This window comes from Bufo gargarizans, chromosome 5 (genome assembly GCF_014858855.1).
Source record: "Bufo gargarizans isolate SCDJY-AF-19 chromosome 5, ASM1485885v1, whole genome shotgun sequence".
NCBI classification, from domain to species: Eukaryota; Metazoa; Chordata; class Amphibia; order Anura; family Bufonidae; genus Bufo; species Bufo gargarizans.
In genome coordinates this window covers 213,193,524-213,217,999 of record NC_058084.1, presented here as the reverse complement: position 1 = coordinate 213,217,999, position 24,476 = coordinate 213,193,524, and the positions used below count along the sequence as shown (strand labels likewise).

Genomic DNA, 24,476 nt, shown 5'->3' with positions numbered 1-24,476 from the left:
CAGCACTCTTAAAATTGCAAAGCTTCTGAAGCGTGATCATCGAACAATCAAGCGTTTCATTCAAAATAGTCAACAGGGTCGCAAGAAGCGTGTGGAAAAACCAAGGCGCAAAATAACTGCCCATGAACTGAGAAAAGTCAAGCGTACAGCTGCCAAGATGCCACTTGCCACCAGTTTGGCCATATTTCAGAGCTGCAACATCACTGGAGTGCCCAAAAGCACAAGGTGTGCAACACTCAGAGACATGGCCAAGGTAAGAAAGGCTGAAAGACTACCACCACTGAACAAGACGCACAAGCTGAAACGTCAAGACTGGGCCAAGAAATATCTCAAGACTGATTTTTCTAAGGTTTTATGGACTGATGAAATGAGAGTGAGTCTTGATGGGCCCGTGGCTGGATTGGTAAATGGCAGAGAGCTCCAGTCCGACTCAGACGCCAGCAAGGTGGAGGTGGAGTACTGGTTTGGGCTGGTATCATCAAAGATGAGCTTGTGGGGCCTTTTTGGGTTGAGGATGGAGTCAAGCTCAACTCCCAGTCCTACTGCAAGTTTCTGGAAGACACCTTCTTCAAGCAGTGGTACAGGAAGAAGTCTGCATCCTTCAAGAAAAACATGATTTTCATGCAGGACAATGCTCAATCACACGCGTCCAAGTACTCCACAGCATGGCTGGCAAATGTGAGATTTACATGGAGGGAAAACAGTACACCTCTCTGAACAGTGTCTGGGAGGCTGTGGTTGCTGCTGCACGCAATGTTGATGGTGAACAGATCAAAACACTGACAGAATCCATGGATGGCAGGCTTTTGAGTGTCCTTGCAAAGAAAGGTGGCTATATTGGTCACAGATTTGTTTTTGTTTTGTTTTTGAATGTCAGAAATGTATATTTGTGAATGTTGAGATGTTATATTGGTTTCACTGGTAAAAATAAATAATTGAAATGGGTATATATTAGTTTTTTGTTAAGTTACCTAATAATTATGCACAGTAATAGTCACCTGCACACACAGATATCCCCCTAAAATAGCTAAAACTAAAAACTACTTCCAAAAATATTCAGCTTTGATATTAATGAGTTTTTTTGGGTTCATTGAGAACATGGTTGTTGTTCAATAATAAAATTAATCCTCAAAAATACAACTTGCCTAATAATTCTGCACTCCCTGTAATGGTCACAAGATGCAAGGGAATCTGGTCTCCTCCATGGCCAGTGATTGGCTGTGGCGATGGCAAACCAGATGTGTACATTGAGGTAGCATTGCAGGAGAATGAGCAGGGAGCCAGAGTTGGGAAGCAGATAAGTAATCTTTCCTTTACAGGTCTGGATGAATGGGGTGGTGTTTACCAATTTGCTGCCTGCCCTTCTGCTCCAATTAGCCAAGCAACAGCAAAAGCTCTGCTTCAGCTTTGGAGCAGTGACTCTGCAGATGCCGCTACCCAGAACTGTAGTGGCGCCTGCGCAGTCCCTATGGAGCAGGGCTTCTGCCCTTGCTCTCTTAATTGGAGCAGAAGGGCAGGCGGAAATCGTGCTTCCCGTGGCAGTGGGATCCTCCGCTCTGGACTTGCAGAAGTGCACGGCATTATGATTTATGATGCTATGTGTCTCTGCATGGCCTTTTTTCCACAGAATCATAGTGACATAAAGCGGTCGGTATGATTCTGTAGAAATAAGGTCAAGCAGAGACGCATAGCATCATAAATCATAATAATGTTGTACGCTCCTGCAAGTCCAGAGTGGAGGATCGCACACGGAGCGCAATTCCTGCAATGGACTCGCCCGTGTGAAACAGCCCTTAGGGTTTTTCCTATGAATAATCTTAATACTTCTCTTAACAATGTACCACCTAATGTAGCCAGCTTTTTGTGCGTTCCTTACTTTTCAACAATTCTGATTCTTCCACGAGTTAAAGGGCGTTCTTCCAGAGCAGAAAATTCTGTATTGCCCAGCCTTCATAAGCTCACATAGTTTTAGTTGCTATGTACAAATAATTCATATGGTTTCAGTCAGTGTTTTTTTTTTTCATTTATTTTATTTTATTTTTTAAATTTTTTTATTTTTATAAAACAGCCCAAAATGGCCAACCAGCCATTCTGATTTCTGGGAAGCTCATTGCTCTGTCACACATGTGAAGGAGCGTGCACACAGTCCATCAAAAATGCACAACAAGGTGGTGGGCAGATGTCGTTGCAAAGTTTTTGGTCTTCTCTGTTTGACCCAAGTTGATCTAAAACGAAGCTTTGCTCAGTGTGGATTTCTTATAAGGCTTTGTCCTTATACAGAGTGGGGTTGATAATCTCACATGACTGCTATTTTTTGGGGGGAGAGGGGTTGTTTTATTTTATATTAGTCTAAAAATATACCCTTTTTTTTTTTTTTTTTTCTGGTTATGCTCTGAGGTTGTGGATTTAAACTTTTTCCTATGTGTATTTATAGGTTTACTCTTCTGCTGTAATTGTATTATTTTAGTCTTCACTTTGTCAGCCTTCATAACTCTCTTCTATTTAGAACATTAAGTGCAGACCTCGCGTGTGGTTCACTTGTTGTACTGGAAGCATGTCTATCATATAATTTGATTTGGATGGTTGCACGACTCAAAAAGCCAGACTGCTAAAAATTGACTCTTTAAGACACTGTACAGCGTTAAGGTTGTGTATTACTAACCAGCTAAAGCATGTTAGCTCTTCTAATATAAAGGTATCACATTTGTGTGCCTCGCAGTTTCCTGTGGTAAGAAAGTCTAGCAGAAATGAAGCTGACCTCTGAATGGTGGTTTGAGATGCTTTCCTGTGCTCTCTGCAACCAGCAGCCACTTTATACAAGCCATACACTGCAAAACTAAGTTTCTTATTTGCTCCATGGTATCCTAGATTTTGCTAATGTCATTTGCATTTTCTCTGACTCGATGCCACTTTCTATCAGTGTCTATATACAGAATTGCTATACAGCTCCATGTAAGTGAATGAATCTGTGTTGCACTTGGGCCCCTTTCACAAGGGCGAGAATTCCGTGCAGGTGCAATGCGTGAACTCATTGCACCTTCACTGAATCTGGACCCAGTCACTTAAATGGGGCTGTTCAGATCAGCGGTGATTTTCACGTGTTCGTTGCGTAATAATCGCAGCATGTTCTATATTCTGCGTATTTCACGCAACACAGGCCCCATAGAAATGAGTAGGTCTGCGTGAAAATCGCAAGCAAGTGCGGATGTGGTGCAATTTTCACGAATAGTTGCTAGGAAATTATAGGGATGAGCAACCCCATTAAAGTCTATCACTATTATTTTCCCTTATAACATGTTTATAAGGGAAAATGGCATTCTTAATACAGAATACTTTCTAAAATGTGGCTTGGGGGGGTTAAAAAATAAATAAATTATAATTAACTCACCTCATCCACTTGATCGCGCAGCCGGCATCGTCGTCTTTTTTTCTTCTTTCAGGGCCTGCAGAAGGACCTTTTGACGTAATCGCATTCACCGTGTGGTGACGTCATCAAAGGTCATTTTGCAGGTCCTAAAAGAAGACTATGCCGGCTGAGCGAACAATTGGATGAGGTGAGTTATTTTTTTTTTTTAACCCCTCAATCGACATATTTTAGTAAGCATTCTGTATTAAGAATTATATTATTTTCTCTTATAACTATGTTTTAATGGAAAATAATAGCAGTTCTGAAAGCATCGCATTTATGCCATGCATTCTACAGTAAAATACAGTTTTCCATTTCCAAACCCTGAACATGTGAACATACCCTAAGAGGCTGGTACACTTTACTAGGTCTTTATCCAACGTAAAGGAAAAAAGCTGAATTCAAAGCAGACCTTTCATGATAGAAATGAAGGGGCACATTTATTATGACCGGCAGTTTTAGACGCCGTTCTTAATGAGGCCTTGTGCTGGCAGTGGATCCGCCGCAGTAATGAAGAGGAGCAGGCCTTCTCTGTAACTCATACGGATCCATCACCGCTGCTAAATGTAAGAGCCTCCTAGCCATCTTACATTTAGATTGTTTTCTATGCCTAAACTAGGCATAGAAAATAATGAATGAGACGTGTGTTTTTTTTTTTTTTTTTTACGTGAGCAAGGAGAAGTTGTCACTTTGCGCCACAATCTGCTCCAGAAATATGCTTAATTTAGGAGTATTAGTTTAATAAATGACCCCCGAAGCATCTGTTCTTTCTATGTTAAATCTGTTACATTTGATCATTTTCATGTATTTTGAAGCCCTGGAGTTTTTTTTTTCTCATTTAGTTTTTGTAGTTTCTTGCCGTCTGCGTTGACTTAGGCTACTTTCACACTAGCGTTCGGAGCGGGTCCGTCTGATGTTTCATCAGACGGATCCGCTCCTATAATGCAAACGTTGCATCCGTTCAGAACGGATCCGTCTGCATTATAACTTAAAAATTTCTAAGTGTGAAAGTAGCCTGAGCGGATCCGTTCAGACTTTACATTGAAAGTCAATGGGGGACGGATCCGCTTGAAGATTGAGCCATATGGTGTCATCTTCAAGCGGATCCGTCCCCATTGACTTCCATTATAAGTCGGAACGGATCCGCTCGCCTCCGCACGGCCAGGCGGACACCCGAACGCTGCTTGCAGCGTTCAGGTGTCCGCTCACTGAGCGGAGCGGAGGCTGAGCACTGGCAGACGGATGCATTCTCAGTGGATCCGCCTCCACTGAGAATGTATTAGGGCCAGACGGCTGCGTTCAGGGCCGCTTGTGAGCCCCTTCAAACGGAGCTCACGAGCGGACACCTGAACGCAGGTGTGAAAGTAGCCTTAGTTGAACATGTCTGTGAATGCAGCCTTTCTTACAAATATCATTCTTCTTTAACTATAGTAATCGGACGTGTGCTGAAGAATTTGGCTAAATGCTCGTAACAGCAAAATCAGAGTGCTTTAGGCTGGAAGTTTTTGTCCATCTGATGAACGTTGATCTGTTGAGACACGTTTAGATGTCTGGTTTAGTGGTCTCCTACAATTTGTGCATGTTTCACATTGGCACTAACATTGCCTGGAAATATATAAATCACGTTATTTTTTTCATTGAAGGCTGAAGCCATTGGACATTGAATTTATGAAGCGTCTCCACGAAAAAGTCAATATCATTCCACTTATTGCTAAAGCGGATACCCTCACGCCAGAAGAATGCCAGCAGTTTAAAAAACAGGTAAGGGCTGATTTAGTGTCTCTCCCCTCATTTTAGGGAATTGAGTTGAGGAAGATTCACAAAGCTAAATGTGGCAGAATTTTTTCATACATGTCTTGCCCTTCATTTATTATGTGTTTATGGCATTTTTTGCACTCATGAGACAAGGAGAATGGCTTACAGGGAAAAAAGCATGTAGTAGTATGAAGGGACATGGCTTGAAATACAACACTGTTGCACCGAACCACCCACTGATAAATGTGGCACTTCTTTAGAGTTCCTGTCTAAGTTCATGCTGTATAAATTTTAGACAGTATTAGTGCACATGCACACAGCAGTGATTGGCCTGGGAAGCATGGTCTGTGTGTTGGCTGAATCTGCCAGGCTGACCCTGGCTTCCCTGACCCGAACTGACTGTAACATATATTTATTTCTATCCCTCCCCGACCAAACATGTGAAGGGAAGCACATTCGCCAGCTCCTCATCTCTCACTTCCAGGTCCCCAGCTGTCTTCAGTGCACTTGAGTCCCTGTGTGTAAATTTACAACATGTACATATGCACTACCCCAGCCTATAACTGCCCTCAATGGTGATGTCACCAAGCGGTACTAGACCCAGTAGTGATGTACATTTTGGGGATCTGTCACTGCTGAAGACAGGCATTGGCTGCAGCAGCAAACCTGACGCTGTCCATGCCGGAAATTTACATGTGGGAACTAAAACACAGATGAGAGCCATGGAGCTAGATCAGACAGGCGGGGAGCGCAAGTATGCGTTCCTTCACAGGTCTGAAAGGGGAATTCAAAAAAAACAAGTCAATCCTGGACAACTCCTTTAAAACTATGCTGTTCTTTTAAATGTGATTTTTAGAATGATGACTTAATCTTCTGCCTGATGCAAGTAGGTCTTATCTGCCGACTTGTGTCCAGATTATTGCTTATTAAAGATAAAACAGGCTTCGTTACTCCATATTTAAAAATGCACCTTGCTGCCACTACTTGCTGACTCGTTCACCTTTGAAAAGCTTAAATGGTCACTAACTTTACGCACAAGCTACCATAATAAACTTTATAATATGGCTTTTCAGAGAGAAATGTTTATTTCCCCTCCCCCATTAAATGATTCTCCTTGAAATAGGCTTGGAATCCGTCCAGGATGGGAGCAGTTCACAGAAGGATCATATTATACATGCCAGTACAAGTCTATGGAGGGAAGGGGGAGTGGGGGTGAGTAAGCAGGAGCAGAGTGAGACAGGACTTAAGGGAGACACTAAAGAGACTGCTGCTGCTAAATAGGAATTTTAGATCTTAGTACACAACCATACAGGTCAGTAGTTCTAGGGTTGCTTCTTAGTGAGTGAGAAGGTTAGGAAGCAGATTCTCCTCTACCTTCTGTATGCAGTGGATGGGACCTAGTCTCTACCTACCACATCTGGGAGAACTGCAAATTAGACCTTCAGCATGCAGAGTGGAAAAGTGCTAAACAATGCCAGTTACATATTACCCATGTACACACACTGTACTATTGATTAATGCATAGTTTATTGAAAGATTAGGGATGCTTTAATGCTGCAAGCAGAAGAATGTCACCACATTATAAGTTACTGGGGTCTTGTAAAACTCCAACTTTGGATAACCCAAGTGTAAGGGATCACTCTCTCTCAGGGGGTCTCCATTACAGATTTCTCGCAGACTACCGGATTGAAGTCCAAACAATGCTTTATTTTCTAGCACTTTAGCGCAATACAGCAACCAAAATAACTCCTGCCCCTCTAGGCACTACCTAATACATAATTAATTCCCTGACTCGCCTCTAAAGAACTCAGTTCACACACGTGATCAGATGCGGCTTTCTCAACCCAAACAGTCCAGCAGCCTCCAGGCTGTGACTACCAGAACATCGGTACCTTTGGGGGATTGTGGTCCAGAAGTCCGCCTGACTCTGCAGGCGTCGCTAGGTCCCCCTTCCTCAGCCTTTCTCTCTCACTCTCAGGCCTCCTCAGCCTTTCCTTCCCCCCTCACTAACACACAGAGGGTTGGTTTTATACCTCCTTGATTAGAGCAGGCCTCATCTGCGATCACCTCAGGTGAAAGGGAATACCTGTGCCAGAAGGGTGTGGACTGGCAGATCCCTCTACCAAACCTATCTGACAATCCAAGTAAAATCCAGAAGAAAATGTATACAAAACTGTCTCCGCAAACTATACTTTGCTACGACCACGGCAGCTTTCCGGATTTTAGTTCTCTCACCCAGCTGAGGTATCCGGGTGGGATTCACATGCCTTCCCGCACGGTCCACATTACCACACCCAAGCTATATATGCAAGTTGTCATATCTTTGTAATCTGAAGTAGGAAGTATAGTAAATGAAACAGAACTGGTATTTGCATCATAAAAACACTATCAAATAAAGGCATATAGTGCCATTACTTAATAAAAAGGGATATCATTCACATGTAGCCTTCCTGAGTGAGGTTTTGCAATATCGTTTTAAGGCATTCAATCTTTATAGGTGAAGCATGTGTTCCTTCAATGAGACCTGTGCAGCCAAATAATGCATGTCAAACATGTACCCAGCCTCAGTATGTTAAAGGGACACTTCCATCAGAAAGGGGTCATTTTAGTGACTCCATATTCATTGAAACAATTATTTTTAATATATAGAATTAATGATTTTTCTCGCCCATTTTCCTTGGGGGACACAGACCTTGGGTATAGCTCAGCTCCCTAGGAGGCGTGACACTAAGTAAAACTGTTAAGCCCCTCCTCCATCAGCTATACCCTCAGCCTGGAGATAGAGGCTACCAGTTTTAGCTTAGTGTCCAAGGAGGCAAGACACTCCCTGCTACTGCAGGGCTGTTTTCTCCTTGTTATTTTTACTTTTTCTTCTAATTTTGTTATTTTATTTTTTCCTAGGGATACCAGAGACGCATTTGACCTCTCTGCTCTCCCGGGGTTGAGCTGCGCCAGTGCCAACTTATCTGCACTGCTGCCTCCCCCACAGAAGCAATAGGAGGATCTGGGCAGCAATGGCTCCCCTACATCCCGCCAGCTAGGGGGTCGCCCGCACGCCAAGCCCCTCTTCCAGCTTCCTGCCACTGCGGTGCCAGTGGCTGAAGGGGCGACCCTGCTGGAAAGGACTGAGGGTGAAGACGTCGCACGGTGAGATGGCTATTCCAGCCCATACCCCGTCCCTATCTGCAGCATCTACCCCTCTGGGTAAGGGGGGCACCCGTGGTCGCTCATTCTGAGCGCTCATCTGCAGGACAATGCAGCACAGCAGCATCCTCAGCACCCCCACGCTTTTCCCCCCCACGCTGCTATCTTTCTCCCCCCCCCCCTCCCCCTCATCGGGGCTGACTCCATTTTTCTCTTCTCTCTCTCCCCCTTCCCGCCGAGAACGGGGGGCGGGGCTTAGCGGTCCCGGCAGGGGGCGGGGCTTCCGCGCGTCATTTTGGGGGCGGAGCTACGTTCTCCTTCACAGGAGACATTTCAAGCGCTGGAGGGGGCGGAGCTTGTTCCCCGCGCTTTCTGCTGAGGTTTCCCGCGCTTCCTCACTCCTGACAGGAAGCTGGGACACGGTGGGGGACTCTAACCTCCTGTGTACATCGCTCGGCTTCTGTGGGCGCTCTCTGCTGCTCACTGCTGTTTCACTGCTTCTCTGCTGCTGCTGATCTGGGCCATCTCCTGACGTTCTTCTGAGGCACTGGTAGGACAGTTAACCCTCTCCTAACCCTCCTGGTCATAGCTGCTATAACCCTTTGTGGTCTCTATATTAGAGTACAACCACACTTCAGCATGTCAGATCCCACAGGTGCCCCCAAACCCTGGTACCATGCCTGTACCGCCTGTAAGGAACTTTTTCCGCGTGGGCAATCTGAGCCGCATTGCCTTGCATGTCAGGCCCCGGTGCAGGGCCCGCTTCCCGCTGCGCCCCCCGGTGCCTCTGAACCCCCTGACTGGGCTAGGTCTCTGTCTCAGGCGGTGGAAAGCCTTACACACGTAGTGGGCCGTCTCGTGGATAGACCGCCTCTCCCGCAGGCTGCCACAATCCCTGTCGCACCCGCTGGGACTACCGTTTCTGCCGCCCCCACTGGTTCCCTGCCTCCCAGCGAATCTTCCAGGGCCCGGCATACTCAGAAACGTTCAAGGGTTGAGCGCACATCTTCTCCAGATGCTTCGCTCTCTCCGCCATGCGTGCGAGCTCAGTCAAGTCTATCCTCTCAAAGGGATACGCTTTCTGAGGGAGAACTGGCGGATTCGGACGTGGACATGGACTCAGAGCTTCCGTCCAAATTGGCGTCCGCGGTGGGGCATCTTGTCACTAGCATCCGTGATACCTTTCAGCTACACGATGACCCCCCCAGCTCTGAACAGGCCGGCGTGTCCTTTCTCCGCCCCAAACAGGCCTCCAAGGTTTTTCCCATACACGCAGATTTTTCTTCTGTGGTATCCAAGGCTTGGACTCGGCCTAACGTCCGCTTTATTACACCCAAAAAGCTGGACATTTGTTATCCCTTTCCAGCGGATTCTGTGACCACGTGGACATCCCCGCCTAAGGTTGATCCTCCCGTGGCTCGCCTGTCCAAAAGCACTACTATTCCTGTACAGGACGGATCTTCCCTCCAGTCTGTTGAGGACCGTCGTACGGAATCCCTCTCCAAGGCCATATTTACTGCCTCTGGTTCGGCCCTTAGACCGGTCTTTGCCTCCGCCTGGGTTGGCAAAGCGGTCTCTGAATGGGGTTTGCAACTGGAACGGGAGTTAGGGTCGGACGTCCCTGTTCAGGACCTCCGTTCCTTAGCCCAACTAATTGTTCAGGCCGGAAAATTCGTCTGTGAGGCCTCCCTTGATGCGGGTGCCCTCATTGCCCGTTCCTCTGCCCTGGCAGTTTCTGTCAGGAGGGAACTCTGGCTGAAGGTTTGGGCGGCGGACGCCGCTTCCAAACGCTCTTTGGCCGGCCTACCATTCACGGGTTCCCGCCTGTTCGGAACCCGTCTGGACGAACTTATATCAGAGGCCACGGGTGGGAAGAGTACTCACCTCCCCCAGTCCAGGCCAATGGGCGCCCCCCGTGGTCGCGCTGGTTCGTCCCGTTTTCGGTCCTTTCGCAAGCCCACCGGGTCTAGACCCGCGGCCAGTTCTTCTTCCTCTGGCCCAGCCCAGGATAGACGCAAGAAGCCGTTTTTTCGGACGCAACCTACCTGGCGCAAGTCCCAGCCTGCACGGGCTCCCACAGGCCAGCAGCCCTCTGCCTGAAGGTGCGCCCCCACCCACCCGGGTGGGGGGCCTCCTTCTCCTATTCAGGAACGTATGGCGGGCCCACATCTCAGACGCATGGGCGCTCGAGATTGTATCTTGCGGATACAAAATCGAATTTGCGTCCATTCCGCCAGACCGTTTCTTCCGATCCCGTCCTCCGCGAGATCCCGTACGAGTGGCCGCCTTCTTCGCGGCCATTCACTCTCTAATGGACAAGGGTGTCGTCGCCCCCGTGCCTCCGACGGAAAGGTTCAGGGGGTTCTACTCGAACCTCTTTGTGGTTCCCAAGAAGGAAGGCTCAGTGCGTCCGATCTTGGACCTAAAACGCCTGAACCGTTTTCTCCGACTGCAGAGATTCCGGATGGAGTCTCTCAGGTCCGCAGTGGCCTCCCTGGAAAGAGGGGATTTCATGGCCTCAATCGACATTCAGGATGCATACCTCCACGTTCCGGTTGCTCCATGTCATCACCGCTTCCTGCGCTTTGCGGTGGGGGACGATCACTTCCAATTCGTCGCCCTTCCCTTTGGTCTGGCGACTGCTCCTCGAGTGTTCACCAAGGTCCTGGCCCCTGTCTTGGCCCTTCTACGTTCAAGAAGTGTTTTTCTTCTCCCATACTTGGACGACATCCTGGTCAAGGCACCCTCCTTCTCTCAGACATCCCGCAGTGTGGAACTCACTCTGGAGACCCTGACGCGGTTCGGTTGGATTATCAACCACCCCAAATCTTCCCTTACCCCCTCCAGACGGCTGATCTTCCTGGGGATGCTCCTGGATACAGAGTTGGCGGAGGTCCGCCTTCCGTCGGACAAGCGTCTGGCCCTTCGCGGGTCGGTTCGCAGTCTCCTCCGTCATCACCGCCCTTCCCTCAGATCCAGCATGCGGTTGTTGGGAAAGATGGTTGCCTGTTTCGAAGCGGTGCCGTTCGCACAATTCCGATCCCGCACCTTTCAGAGGGCAATTCTGTCGGCCTGGGACAAATCACTGAGGAGTCTGGACAAGACCTTTCTTCTGCCTCCCCTGGCTCGAGCTTCCCTCGGCTGGTGGTTGCATATCCCTCTAAGGGGGAAGTCCTTCCTTCCACTGAACTGGCTGGTGATTACCACAGATGCCAGCTTACGGGGGTGGGGGGGGGTTTTCCCTCCCCGGTCCGTCCAGGGCGTTTGGTCTCTATCGGAGTCCAGACTTCCAATCAATATTCTGGAACTGAGGGCGATTCTTCTGTCCCTCAGACACTGGACCCATCTGCTGAGGGCCACCCTGTTCGGATCCAATCGGACAATGCCACGGCTGTGGCATACATAAACCATCAGGGAGGCACTCGCAGCGATGCAAGAGGTGACCCTCATTCTCCTCTGGGCGGAGACGCACGTGCCGGCCTTATCTGCGATTTACATCCCGGGGGTGGACAACTGGGCGGCGGATTTCCTCAGCCGGTCCACCATCGACCCGGGAGAATGGTCCCTGCACCCAGAGGTGTTCGAAGCCCTTTGTCTTCGCTGGGGTCGCCCCGACGTGGACCTCATGGCCTCCAAATTCAACCACAAGGTCCCCCTATACCTGGCCAGGGCACGGGACCCGAAGGCATACGGCGCCGACGCGCTCGTCCTTCCGTGGCGCGAATTCTCCCTTCTGTACGTCTTTCCTCCTTTTCCCCTCCTGCCACGGGTTCTTCGGAGGATCGCGGCAGAGGGCGTCCCCGCGATTCTAATCGCCCCGGATTGGCCCCGCCGGTCTTGGTACGCCGACCTAATGTTGCTGTTGGCAGACGCACCGTGGCCACTGCCCTCCAGGGAAGACCTTCTCTCTCAGGGACCGATCTTCCACGAGCATTTAGGCTCGCTACGTTTGACGGCGTGGCTATTGAGACCGCCGTCTTAACGCGACGGGGTTTCTCCGCGGACGTAGTCCGCACCATGATCCGGGCTCGTAAGCCCGTATCCTCTAGGATCTACTATCGGGTTTGGAGGTCCTATCTGGGGTTCTGTGAGTCCCGGAGCATCCCACCTCTCCGGTTTTCTCTTCCCACAATCCTGTCCTTCCTCCAGTCGGGTCTGGACCTGGGGCTGTGCCTCAGTTCTCTGAAGGGTCAGATTTCGGCGCTGTCTATTCTTCTCCAGCGTCCCCTGGCCCCTCTAGGGCCAATTAAGACCTTTTTACAAGGGGTGGCTCACTCTGTTCCGCCGTACCGCCCTCCAGTTCCTTCCTGGGACCTGAATGTGGTGCTCTCGGCGCTCCAATCAGCCCCCTTCGAGCCTTTACGGGAGGTCTCCCTTCGCCTTCTGTCCTGCAAGGTCATCTTTCTTGTGGCCGTCACGTCTCTCCGACGGGTGTCGGAGTTAGCGGCTCTTTCTTGCTCCGAACCTTTCCTGATCTTCCACCAGGATAAGGTTGTGCTTCGGCCTGTCCCGACTTTCCTGCCAAAGGTGGTCTCCGCCTTTCACATCAATGAGGACATCGTCCTTCCGTCGCTCTGTCCCTCTCCTTCCCACCCCAGAGAACGGGAACTGCACCGTCTGGATGTGGTCAGGGCGTTGAGGATTTACTTGGAGGTCACCGGGTCCTTTCGGCGCACGGACTCCCTGTTTGTGGTTCCGGAGGGTTCGCGCAAAGGGTTGGCGGTCTCCAAGGTGGCTATTGCCCGTTTCATTAAACTGGCGGTGTCTGAGGCTTATCGAGCCAAGGGCAGACCTCCGCCTTTTGGCGTCACTGCTCATTCCACCAGAGCAGTCGGAGCTTCCTGGGCGCAGAGGCATCGGGCCTCGGCTGAACAGTTGTGCAAAGCAGCCACTTGGTCCTCTCTGCACACTTTCACAAAGTTCTATAGGGTGCATACGCATGCATCAGCGGATGCTGCGTTGGGCCGCCTGGTTTTGCAGGCAGCGGTTTCCTGATGCTCTGGTGGTGTTCCGCCTTGGGTTTGTGGTCCCTCCCTTCTTGGACTGCTCTTGACTGCTCTTGGGTCTGTGTCCCCCAAGGAAAATGGGCGAGAAAAGGAGATTTTTGTATAACTTACCAGTTAAATCTCTTTCTCGCTCTTCCTTGGGGGACACAGCACCCACCCTTCTGTGTTTGGTTACAGGGTTATGGTCTGGCGCCCCTGTTGGGTTGCTGGCTGGTTGTTTCCGTTATTGGTTGTTATCCTTTCACTACTTGGACACGCAACTGGTAGCCTCTATCTCCAGGCTGAGGGTATAGCTGATGGAGGAGGGGCTTAACAGTTTTACTTAGTGTCACGCCTCCTAGGGAGCTGAGCTATACCCAAGGTCTGTGTCCCCCAAGGAAGAGCGAGAAAGAGATTTAACTGGTAAGTTATACAAAAATCTCCTTTTTTTTTATTTTTATTTAGTCAGCACTATGCTAATGAAAATTTTATATAGAGAATTCTGTCAGAGATAAAAGTTTTCAATGGAAGATGGAATTAATCCCAGTTTACAGCTCTGCTGGACATGGAATGGTTTATCTGCAAGGTAATATTCCTCATTAAAATAGTAGGTGGAAGACTGAAATTACGTCTAGAAGGACAGAATATTTGTTCTTTTGATAAATTAGCATTGCATGGATTAGTCATGACCAGCCACACTACTTGGTTAGCACAGGGAAGGTGTGGTGCTCTAATTGAGTCACTACCCCTAATTTCTTCATGATCAGACTGATGGCCTGACACAAAATGTTAACAGGGTTGTCTCATCATAGACTATGGTGGCATATCGCTAGAATATGCCTCCATTGTCTTATAGGTGCAGGTCCCGCACCTATATCGAGAATGGAGCCCCGCAAGGTGGCGGCTGGAGTACCCTGGTCTGGCCACCACCAAGCCGGCTCCCCAAAGAAGTGAATGGGAGCGTACCGGTGCATGCATGGCCCTTGCTCCTATTCTTTTTTATGGGGAAAACGGAAATAGCCGAGCCAGTGCTCGGCCATTTCTGTTGGCCCAATAGAAAATGAATGGAAGGCGGCTGTGCATGTGCAGTGTGCCCTCCTACAATTGCGGGGCTCCATTCTCGATATAGGTGCGGGTCCCAGCGTTGGGACCCGCACCCATAATACAATGGGGGCATATCCTAGTGATATGCCCCCATTGTCAATGATGAGACAACCCCTTTAAGTGAGCCTCTCTACCATGCTAGAAGTCCAGAAAATGAGGAAGAACTAAGACTTGGAGTGCCCTTAAAATGATATCCTGGAAAAAACTCACTGGTTTCTTTTTATATAAAATAGAATGCATGCAGCAGTTTTTTGGTCGATCGTCGGCATATAGTGCTCCCCATTATAGTGAATGGAGCCTTACAGACCTCCAGCAATGCCCAAGTGCACAGAGGTCCGGCAGGCTGTTGCCTATCGGATCTCTGACATTAATCTGCAACTGGCCTTAATGTCATGAAAAAAAATGATGGAAGTGTCCCTTTTAAGTGTGCAAGGATGTAATGTTCTGAATGTGCTGTGGGACTGTTCAGTCTCATTAACACACATACTGTATTCAATGCATGTATTAATAAAGTAAAAACGCACAATACTCAATTTCTAGGTGGCAAAAGAATTTTCTGCTGTGCACATTTAAAACAAATACAGTGCAATATATCGCCTTTGAGACCGTTTCTTCATTCCATAGAAGCCCTTTCAGAATCCGGTACAAAATGTATTTTTTCTTTAATGTTGTTTGTGTTGTAGATAATGAAGGAAATCCAAGAACACAAAATAAAGATCTATGAATTTCCTGAAACAGATGACGAAGAAGAAAATAAGCTGGTGAAAAAAATAAAGGTTTGATATATCCATATATTCACATTTGCAGTCATCTCATCTAAAAGGAAGACATACATTGTTCAGCTCTTTGACCGGTAAATAATTTACATCGGTGTCATTGTTTTTATTGCGTAGGACCGTTTACCTCTTGCTGTGGTGGGTAGCAACACTACCATAGAAGTGAATGGCAAGAGAGTAAGAGGAAGACAGTATCCATGGGGAGTTGCAGAAGGTGAGACATTGACAAAGAAAAAAATAATAATAAAGCATACAAAGGGGAAGATTAGTCAAAACTGGTATAAAGGAAACCTGCCTAAATACTTTCCACAGGTGGAACCACTGTTGTGAAATCTCCCCAAAATAATGTCTTTATTTTTCAGTCTTCAGTTAAACAATGTAAGAAATGTGGATTACAGAATGTACAAACACAGATTGAAGAACTATTGAGTCTTTGTTTCCAAGGTTATTCACATTCAAAATATTTATTTCAGTTTTCAACACAAGGATCAGTGTAAAGTTGAAGGTCCTGGCTCATGGTCTACATTCATACTGTATGGACTGTAATAGTCAGTGCTACTCTGAGCGTTCTCTGCAGTTGTCCTTCAGACCATATTTATACACTGAATTGTTTGCATGCTCAAATGTTCTCCATATTATATGTATCATCTTCACATTGTCTTCACAGCTGCTTCCCCTTGGAAACGGACAATAATTGGTCTCCTCTCTGTTGCCAGATACGTGACCAGCTCTTAACTGTAATCTCAAATAGTTCTCTGGTAGCAAGAAACCAAAGTGTAGCTCTATACCTGAATGGAGAAGAAAACATCTAAGTTTTGATTAATTAGATAAGGAAAGCGGAGCATTCACAGAGTTGGAGCAGGCTACTTCTACGTATGTGGCCAGCATTCCTTCAGTCTGTCCAGCATCTCCAGACACTGCAATTCCGGTGTTCAGTTCCTCTGCTGGAAGAGAATGCTGGCCACATGTGCGGATGTAGGATAAGCTTCACGCAGGTTTCAGCTTTGAAACATTCTAAATTGTAATTCAAAAATCATTTCACTTTAACTGTAACTTTTTTTTGCATTTTTATAATGTTTTCTTGACTTTGGGTCCTTTTTTCCACGGAAATATAAATTATCCAGAACTGTGTCGATCGACAGTATAAAAAGTTAACTGCGGCTTCTTTGCTTATATTTCTCTTATGCAGTAATTGTGAGTTTTTTCTTAAATGTAGTCCGGTGTCTGATTACTCCAGAGGAAGTGCAGACAACAAACTAAGAGGTTATATTGTTACAACAGACGAGCAAATTATCGCACGTCTTTAACTAGGGTGGAGAGACGGCGCTCCTGCCCAGCAATCAAAACTTTTGATGTTTGAAATGTTTTTTGTGCGTTTGCACCCTGATGACCCTTATGGTCATGCACACAACCGTATGTATTTTGCAGTCCAGAAAAAAGCAGATCTGCAAAATATGGATGGTGTCCATGTTTCATCCTTTCTTTTTTTTTTTTTTTTTTTGTGCGGATGCATTGACATGACCAAGTACAGGACATGTTTTATCTGTTTGCAGAACAGACATGCGTCTCATCAGTGTACTTTCCACTTCCGTATGTCCATTCTGAAAAAATATAGAACATGTCCTCTTCTTGGCTGCAAAATACAGACCTTGGATCCATTAAAATCAGTGTATCCGCAAAAAAAAATAAAAAAAATGGATGCAACATAGACACACACAGGTCACACAAATTTGGGTAACTTCAAGTCATGCTGGTGAACAATTAATGTTTTTCTGTACTTTAAGATTACAAAATGGATTGCCGGTTTTGTTTAGACATTATTATTACTTCTAAGTGTTTCCTTAGCTTTTTTTTTTATTTTGCGGTAAAAAGATTACACAGATTTGGAGGTGCATGAGTTAAGTGTATGCTATAGGATTACATTTGTTGCTGGGTATGTGGAGTGTGTGGTTATGACACTGTCACCTCTAGTGCTGGACACACAAGCCTGAATTGTGTACAGTAGTACAATTGTCCCTTTCAGTAGTGCATCTCTCTCTGGTGGTGCAATGCCTGTGTCTGTGATTAGTAGGCTTCATTGTCTCTCCTTCCCTTGTGAGCAGGCGCGGTTACATTACTTGTATCTATAGACAGCCTCAAAAGCCCAGGGCTGGAATAACTTTCTGTTCTTTCATACATGTGTGCACTGTTTGTAGGATTATCCATATACTGCATAGATGATGATTTTATTTATTTATTTATTTTTCAATTGCTGCTTTGATCACCTTTTTTAATTATTATTTTTATTTTTTTTAAGTTGAAAACAGCGAACATTGTGATTTCACTATACTGCGGAACATGTTGATAAGGTAGGTAGATCTGCAATGGTTACCTTTTACTACTCGGTGACAATCCCGAAGAAGGCCAAAAATGTCCAGTCTGACAAGTGCCAGATCCACCATACCAGGAGGCATAAATGCTTCTTTTATTGCATTAAAGGGGTTCTGTCACCAGAATGAACCCTATAAAACTAGCTGATATTAGCAATGTGCTAATATCAGCTGAACTAGCCTATTCCTACCTTTTTATCTATGCCCCCGTTACTCCTCTAGGTGCAGGGGGGGGGGGGGGGCGCATTGTTCCTGCTCCTAGAGGCTCCGTTCTCCCACCACTGGCCACGCCCTGCTACACTAAATTGACAGAACCAGGCAGCCGCCTTCACCTCCAACTGCCGACCCTGTGCCCTAGGACGGCGCAGGCGCGAGATTTACACAACAGACAGGGTTGGCAGTAGGAAACAAACGCTGCCTGGCCCTGTTAATCTAGTGTAGCAGGGCGTGGCCAGAGTTGGGATAATGGAGTCTCTAGGAGCAGGGGCGACGCCCCCCTTGCACCTAGAGGCTAATTGGCATATTATAAAAGTTATATTTCTGCAGTAATGTGGGCATAGATAAGTAGGACTAGACTAGTTACGTTCAGCTGACATTAGCACATTACTAATGTCAGCTAGTTTACTAAGGTTAATTCTGGTGACAGAAACCCTTTAAATTACTATCTGAGATTTACTGATTGTATATTACTGTAAGTTACCAGACATACAGAAAGGGAAAAAAAAAAAAGCGCTGCATGTGAAGGATGATAACATGGTAGTGGTTACAATGTAGATCCAAGGTGTCACTCACCTAAAGGCTTTATTACCTCCAGCAATGAAACGGGCGATTGTCAGGGGGTAAGTGTTCCTTCCTGTTAATCACTTGCTCATCCCCATACTGACTAGTTTGCCGGCAGCAGATTGTGATTACACAGCACCATCTGACACCAGCAAACAATGATTTTTAAACCTGTCAAGATTCCAATTGCCTGATGTACGAGCTTTTGTTTGTTCATCATGTAATCGGCAGCAGTATACTGCCAGATCATCGCTAACGAGCGGTACTACAAACACTCATTAGCAATGATCTGGCAGACAATCTGCCAGTCTAATACACCCTTTAGGGTGTTGGGCACAACTCCTATGTAGAGATGCTTAGTATTTACATGCATTGTTGGACACACTTCTCCGCTGTTATCTGCGCATGATATAGTACTTTACAGTGCTGATGCTGACAGAGACAGAGTTTACATGGGTCTGCTGCTCTGTGCTCTGCTTCCTGCAGTGTCATTAGGAGGACTGATTCCATGTTCAGGAATCTGAGAGCGGCCATTTTAAGAAGACCTTCATTGATTGTCCCCTAGATAAAATTAGTCATTGTAAATAATTAAAGGCACTCAGGAGTTTTAGAATGTGTGTGTGTGTGTTCTTCCCCCCCCCCCCCCAAGTATTAGCATTTTTTTTCTTTCCAAGAGAACCTCTTGTGTCATCAGAAAATGAGAAGTTCCACTCTAGGAGTTGTCTTTTTGGTTCCAGCTGTGGATCTTCTCAGTTCAAGTCCATTGATGTATGTAATCGGGGAGTACAAAGACTGGATTGTGAGGACTCAGTTTTAAAAGTGGAGACCTGATGAAGTGCACAGTGTTTGCACGAAATATGTGGTATACATTCAAATGGAATAAAAACCAGCTTTTCTTTATCCTCTTGGAGTACTGAGCACCGAGAAATTCCGATGCAGTCTTTGCACTTATTTCTGACTGCAGGTTAATCGTCTTGGAATACATCCATATAATGCATGTCTTGGACTGTTTGACCTGCGCTGAAAGTTTATAGCCTTGACTCCTGTGCTTATAATCAGAGAAGTGCATGCAGTTAAATAATCAATAACAGCCGCCAGTGTAGAAAACAGAAGCGGAAGTCACAATCCAGCAGTGGTGACCATGCTTGCACGCTATAGGAAAAAGCACAAGCCTATGTGCACTCCCTTGGTCCCGGCCACCAGAGAGGCTGGTGTTTTTTTCCTATAGTGTGCAAGCACAAGCCACCACTGCTAAATTGCAAGGTGGTCGTAACCACGGAAACAAGCAGTGTATAATGTGATGGCCAAAGGAAGCAGTATGGATACTCACAATACATTAGAAAGTGTCTTGTATTAACTTGCTCTACGTAATAAATGCTATTTGCTGAAGCGAGACAACCCCTTAAGACCATATGGCCGTACTAGCACCGGAAGGTCCTGCTAACCACACACCATCAGAGGCTGTTATACTTCGGTTACTGTTAATATGCATAGCTCCTGATGAGGTGTCTGGTCTAAGGACACTGAAACCCTCAGAGTGCGTCCTGCGGGAGCTTATGTTTGTGACAGGGAGATGGGTCTCTTCACCGCTACAGTTCTAGTTTGCCTGTGAATGGGGCACATGACAATATTCCTGATGGCCAATATACATGAATCAGTTTGTGGTGGTGGGGACTGTAGGTGATGGGTGGATAGAATTGGAATATGTTCTCCTATATACATTCACTACACCTCTCCTTTGGTGGGCAGCCCAGTTATTTCCAGAATATTCCTTCCCAGAGACCCACTCTTATAAAGTGACCCACCCAATCATTAAGTGATAGCATAGCCTTGCAATATGTTGTAACATTCCTAGATATGAAAAACCCTTTCTTTCGAAATGTGGTGTATACGTCCACTATGAGAACGTTATCTGGGCTATTTTTATGTTCTGAGCCTAAAAACTCGCAGTGCCGTCAATTATTTTCTTTTCCTCCTGTTTTAGAACACACATGCAGGATCTGAAGGATGTCACCAATAATGTACATTATGAGAACTACAGAAGCAGAAAACTAGCAGCTGTGACTTACAATGGTGTGGACAACAACAAAAACAAAGGACAGCTAACAAAGTAAGTGCCTGCCACATGGTCACATCTTTCCATCTCTTATTATTCCATTCCCCTCTCCATCTTGTGCTATCATTTGTCTGACATGTCACATGAGTCTGTCTTGTCACTATCACAATTGTCTCATCTCATCTACCATGTAGACCTCCTCTCTATTGACATCATTTTGGAGCCTGCTCTTCACATATATGGCTTCCATTCACCTATTGGAAGCCAAATAAGTGTCAATTTAATTTGATTTTTATGCTGTGCAGTATTTTTTCCCCCCACAATGGGGCCTATTGGCAACATATCCCATTGCATGCCTATACAGAGGAATAGGAGCTGGATGTGTACATCTGGCGATCCTCTAACATGGGCTAAAAATGTGATGTGAACAGAGGATTCACAGATGACACTACCATCTCCACCCAGAAATATGATTCTTAATGCAATCTAGATGAGGACTTTTTCTGCCTTGTACAGTTTCCATGATGTATTTTGTCTACCCAAATGGTTCAGGTGCATATGCCTTATCTATATATAAAAAAAAAAGTGGTACCAGGAAAAGAGGTGTTACATGATCTTTGCTGTTACAGGATGTAATTCTAGTTATAGTAAACCTCCAGCCAGAACTGAAAACTTTGCAGAACCTCTTACAAGTTTAGACATTTGTGTCCCAGACTTCCTGTCGTCCAGCCAATCATAGAACCTTCAAGTCTCTGACTTGAAGGTTCTGTTGTCGGCCAACTACTCATCTGTTGGGGGAGAGAAGGATTGGGCGATTTGCATTATTTCACCCGATCTTTTTGGTTCTCCCAGCCCTGCTAAAACTGTTTGGCAGAGGCTTTTTCTCCTCTCCCCATTGAGTACATGTTCGGCTGAATTGAACGTTGATTTGTGTGGGGGAGTCGGGAGAGATCGTTGTTTGCCCAATGATGACCAACAGCTCTTGTATATGTATGACCGCTTTTGGGCTTTATAAAAGCCTCCCTCTCTCATCTCTCCTTGGCATCCACTTGCTGAAAATAACACTCCCCCACACAGACCACTCATGTAAAATGTATAAAGTTAAAGGGTTTTTCCAAGATTCTGATATTCGTGACCTATCCTCTGGATTGGCTGCTGTCCGACACCCAGGACTCCCTCCGATCAGATGTTTGAGGAGACTGCAGCCCCTTGCAGATTACACAGCACAGCTCCATCCATTGGATAGTGGCCATTCTTGGTTTTGCATCTCAACCCTATTCACTTGAATGGGATTGAGCTTTCCCTAGGCCAAGAGACTGATGAACGTTACATCCCTGGTCCAGGATGAGGCCACAGCACTCGTCAGAGTACTGTGGCCTCTTCCAACAGCTGATCAGTAGGGGTCACCGGTGTTGGACCCCTATTGACTTGATATTTATTGATCTGTCCTGAAAATAGGTTGTTAATGTCAGAATCTCGGAAAACCCATTCAAACATATACAAATGAAAATTGAAATTGTGCTGAATTACATATAGACTGGCACTTACCTAGGCATTCTGGGAAATGTAGTTCACACTTTAAGTCAATGGTTTTGCATTGTAAGTACTACCTATTTAAAAATATTAGACTGGGATGACTGTGATTTTGTTTCAGTCATAGGTGTTTTTTTCATTTTTTTTTTTTTTTCAACTGGCTTTAATGCCTTAAGATCCCTTGATTCCTTAGATAGACTTGACAACCCCCTCCCCATCATAAAGGAATGTGTATTGGTGGATCTGATCTGTGTGATGAGGAATGTGCAGCTCAAGCTTGAATGGCTGACTTTCTTTGTAGTATAGGGTCTGGTTTTAATTTAATTTGAGGCCAGTAAGAGTTCAGGATAGCAGGAGTGGATCGATGCAGGGTCTCGTGCACGTGGTGACCCCTACTGGCCTAGTAGAGAACTGTACATGCTGGCTCCTGCACTCCAGCACTTCTAATTGTATTATTTTCATGTGTAAAAATTTAACTTTACCACTTTTCTATCGCCCTTGCGTATTTCAAATATTCCCTTTTATTGCAAGTTTTTGCCCCATCTAGATTTAGGTTTATTCATTTCCATAGTCCTGCTTGTGTTGGTAGTATCATGATGCGTCATCTTCCACGTTAGTCACTAAATCCCAAGATGTATTGCTGCTTTTGGTGTATGAAGGGTTATACATAGCGTGTCATACTATTAATACTGATGAGCCCTTAATGTCAGTCTAGATTTATCGGTTGTGTACTTCACGTCGCCCCTTGCCTGTACGACCTATTAGGCCCTTTGAGCTAATAGAGGAAGATCTCCCGAGAAGAACTACATTCACTTACACAAAGTCTTATCTCTAGAGGGGAATTTCAATGCTGCTTTAACACTTTGCTTTCTTTCTATTAGAATGTAGATTGTAGCTCCATTGCAAATACTTATCTTTTACTCTCCTGCAAATAGGGGACACCACAGTCTGATCCAGGGTTGTCCAAACAAGCAAACCACTTCTAGACTTGGTTTCCATATTCAGTTGTTTTGTTGCTGTCTGTGAAACCGAAGCTAGGAGCGGATTCAAAAAGAGAAAAAGTTGCAGTGAAAAATCTGGATTGATACTACTGTAACTTCTACCCACTTCCTAAAACTGGAGCAAGTGGTGTAAAAATAAAAGTTGGGCTTTTTATGCAAATAAGTCCAAAAAGTCCTTAAAGCCTCAGTGCAGCGTGGGATAAATTTCCCCCTCAGCCTTTACTTAAAGGGGTTATCCAATCCCTAGAATGACCCCCTAGAATGCCTGGGCCCCCTCCTCTAGAGCTTACTTACCTGCTTCCCGGCACTCGCATCCCTCTGGATCCCTGCTTGGCTGCTGCATCTCCCGTTGTGCGGATCAAAACGTCTAGCAACAGGGGGGGAGCAGCCAATAGCAGGCCGCGATCGTGACCAGCCTCCCTAGCAGCAGCCCGCCCCCCAAACCCTGGCTCCCCCCACAACATTCCACCTTCTCCACACCGGGATTAGGTAAGTAAGCTCTAGAGGAGGGGGCTCAGGCATTCTGGGGGGTCATTATAGGGATTGGATAACCCCTTAAATGTGTCCTCCATTTTTATGTAGAATCGTACCAACTGTATGGCTATACTGGTATAAACCGATGTCGTCTTGGGTTGATATGGCTATGTACACAGCCTAAGGGTGTTTTATTTTTTTTTTATTTTTTTTAGATATATTTTTTTTGGATGACTTGACTATTCATGTATTAATTTCACTGTATTCTGTCCAATGGACTTTCCTAAAGATTGTCATTGAATATAATTTGATTGTGGTCAGTGTCCACCATGTCACAATCATCTTTGCCCTAAATCTCCCCACGTCTCCACCACATCACATTTATGATTTTAAACTAAAAGTGAAGTGAAAAGTTTTCTCCATTCTTTATACTTGTGTATGTTTTAGAACGTGTACAGTGGATATAAAAAGTCTACACACCCCTGTTAAAATGTCAGGTTTCTGTGATGTAAAAAAAAAGACAAAGATAAATAATGGCAGGTGTATGCTGACTCCTATTTAACATGATTTTGAATGTGATTTCTTAATTCTGAACACAGCTGCATCCCCAGTTATAAGAGGATGTGCACACTTAGGGCTGTTTCACACGAGCGGATGCCGTGCGTGGTATCCGCTCCGTGAAAGAGTGCCAAGACCCGATGCAGACTGCAGAGGCACGGAGCTTTAACGTGACTGATAATGCTCTGTGATCACTTTACTACGAAATCACAGTTGACTGTGATTTCGTAGTAAAGCGATCGCAGAGAGGCACGGAGCATTATCAGTCATGTTAATGCTCTGTGCCTCTGCAGTCTGCATCGGGTCTTGGCACTCTTTCACGGAGCGGATGCCACACACGCATCCGCTCGTGTGAAACGGCCCTTATGCAACCATATTTTATTTTTTGTTTATTTCTTCCCTCCACCTAAACGATTTCAGTTTGTTTTTCAATTGAGTTGTACAGTTTATAGGTCACATTAAAGGTGGAAAAAGTTCTGAAATGATTTATCTTTGTCTCACGTTTCTGTGATGTAAAAAAAATGACATATTAACT

The 24,476-nt window shown here is 45.9% G+C and overlaps 1 protein-coding gene across 6 annotated transcripts in view; it reads left to right on the top strand.

Annotated features, from left to right (window-relative positions):
* The window catches only part of SEPTIN7 (septin 7), a 108,865-nt gene that overhangs the window by 71,286 nt on the left and 13,103 nt on the right, over positions 1-24,476 (top strand). For all 6 annotated transcript variants that reach the window (XM_044292728.1, XM_044292726.1, XM_044292724.1 and 3 more), the window contains exons 7-11: positions 5,050-5,167; positions 15,078-15,170; positions 15,288-15,384; positions 17,467-17,518; positions 20,304-20,429. In XM_044292728.1, coding sequence (XP_044148663.1) covers positions 5,050-5,167; positions 15,078-15,170; positions 15,288-15,384; positions 17,467-17,518; positions 20,304-20,429 — 486 coding nt within the window. The remainder of the gene's footprint in view (positions 1-5,049; positions 5,168-15,077; positions 15,171-15,287; positions 15,385-17,466; positions 17,519-20,303; positions 20,430-24,476) is intronic.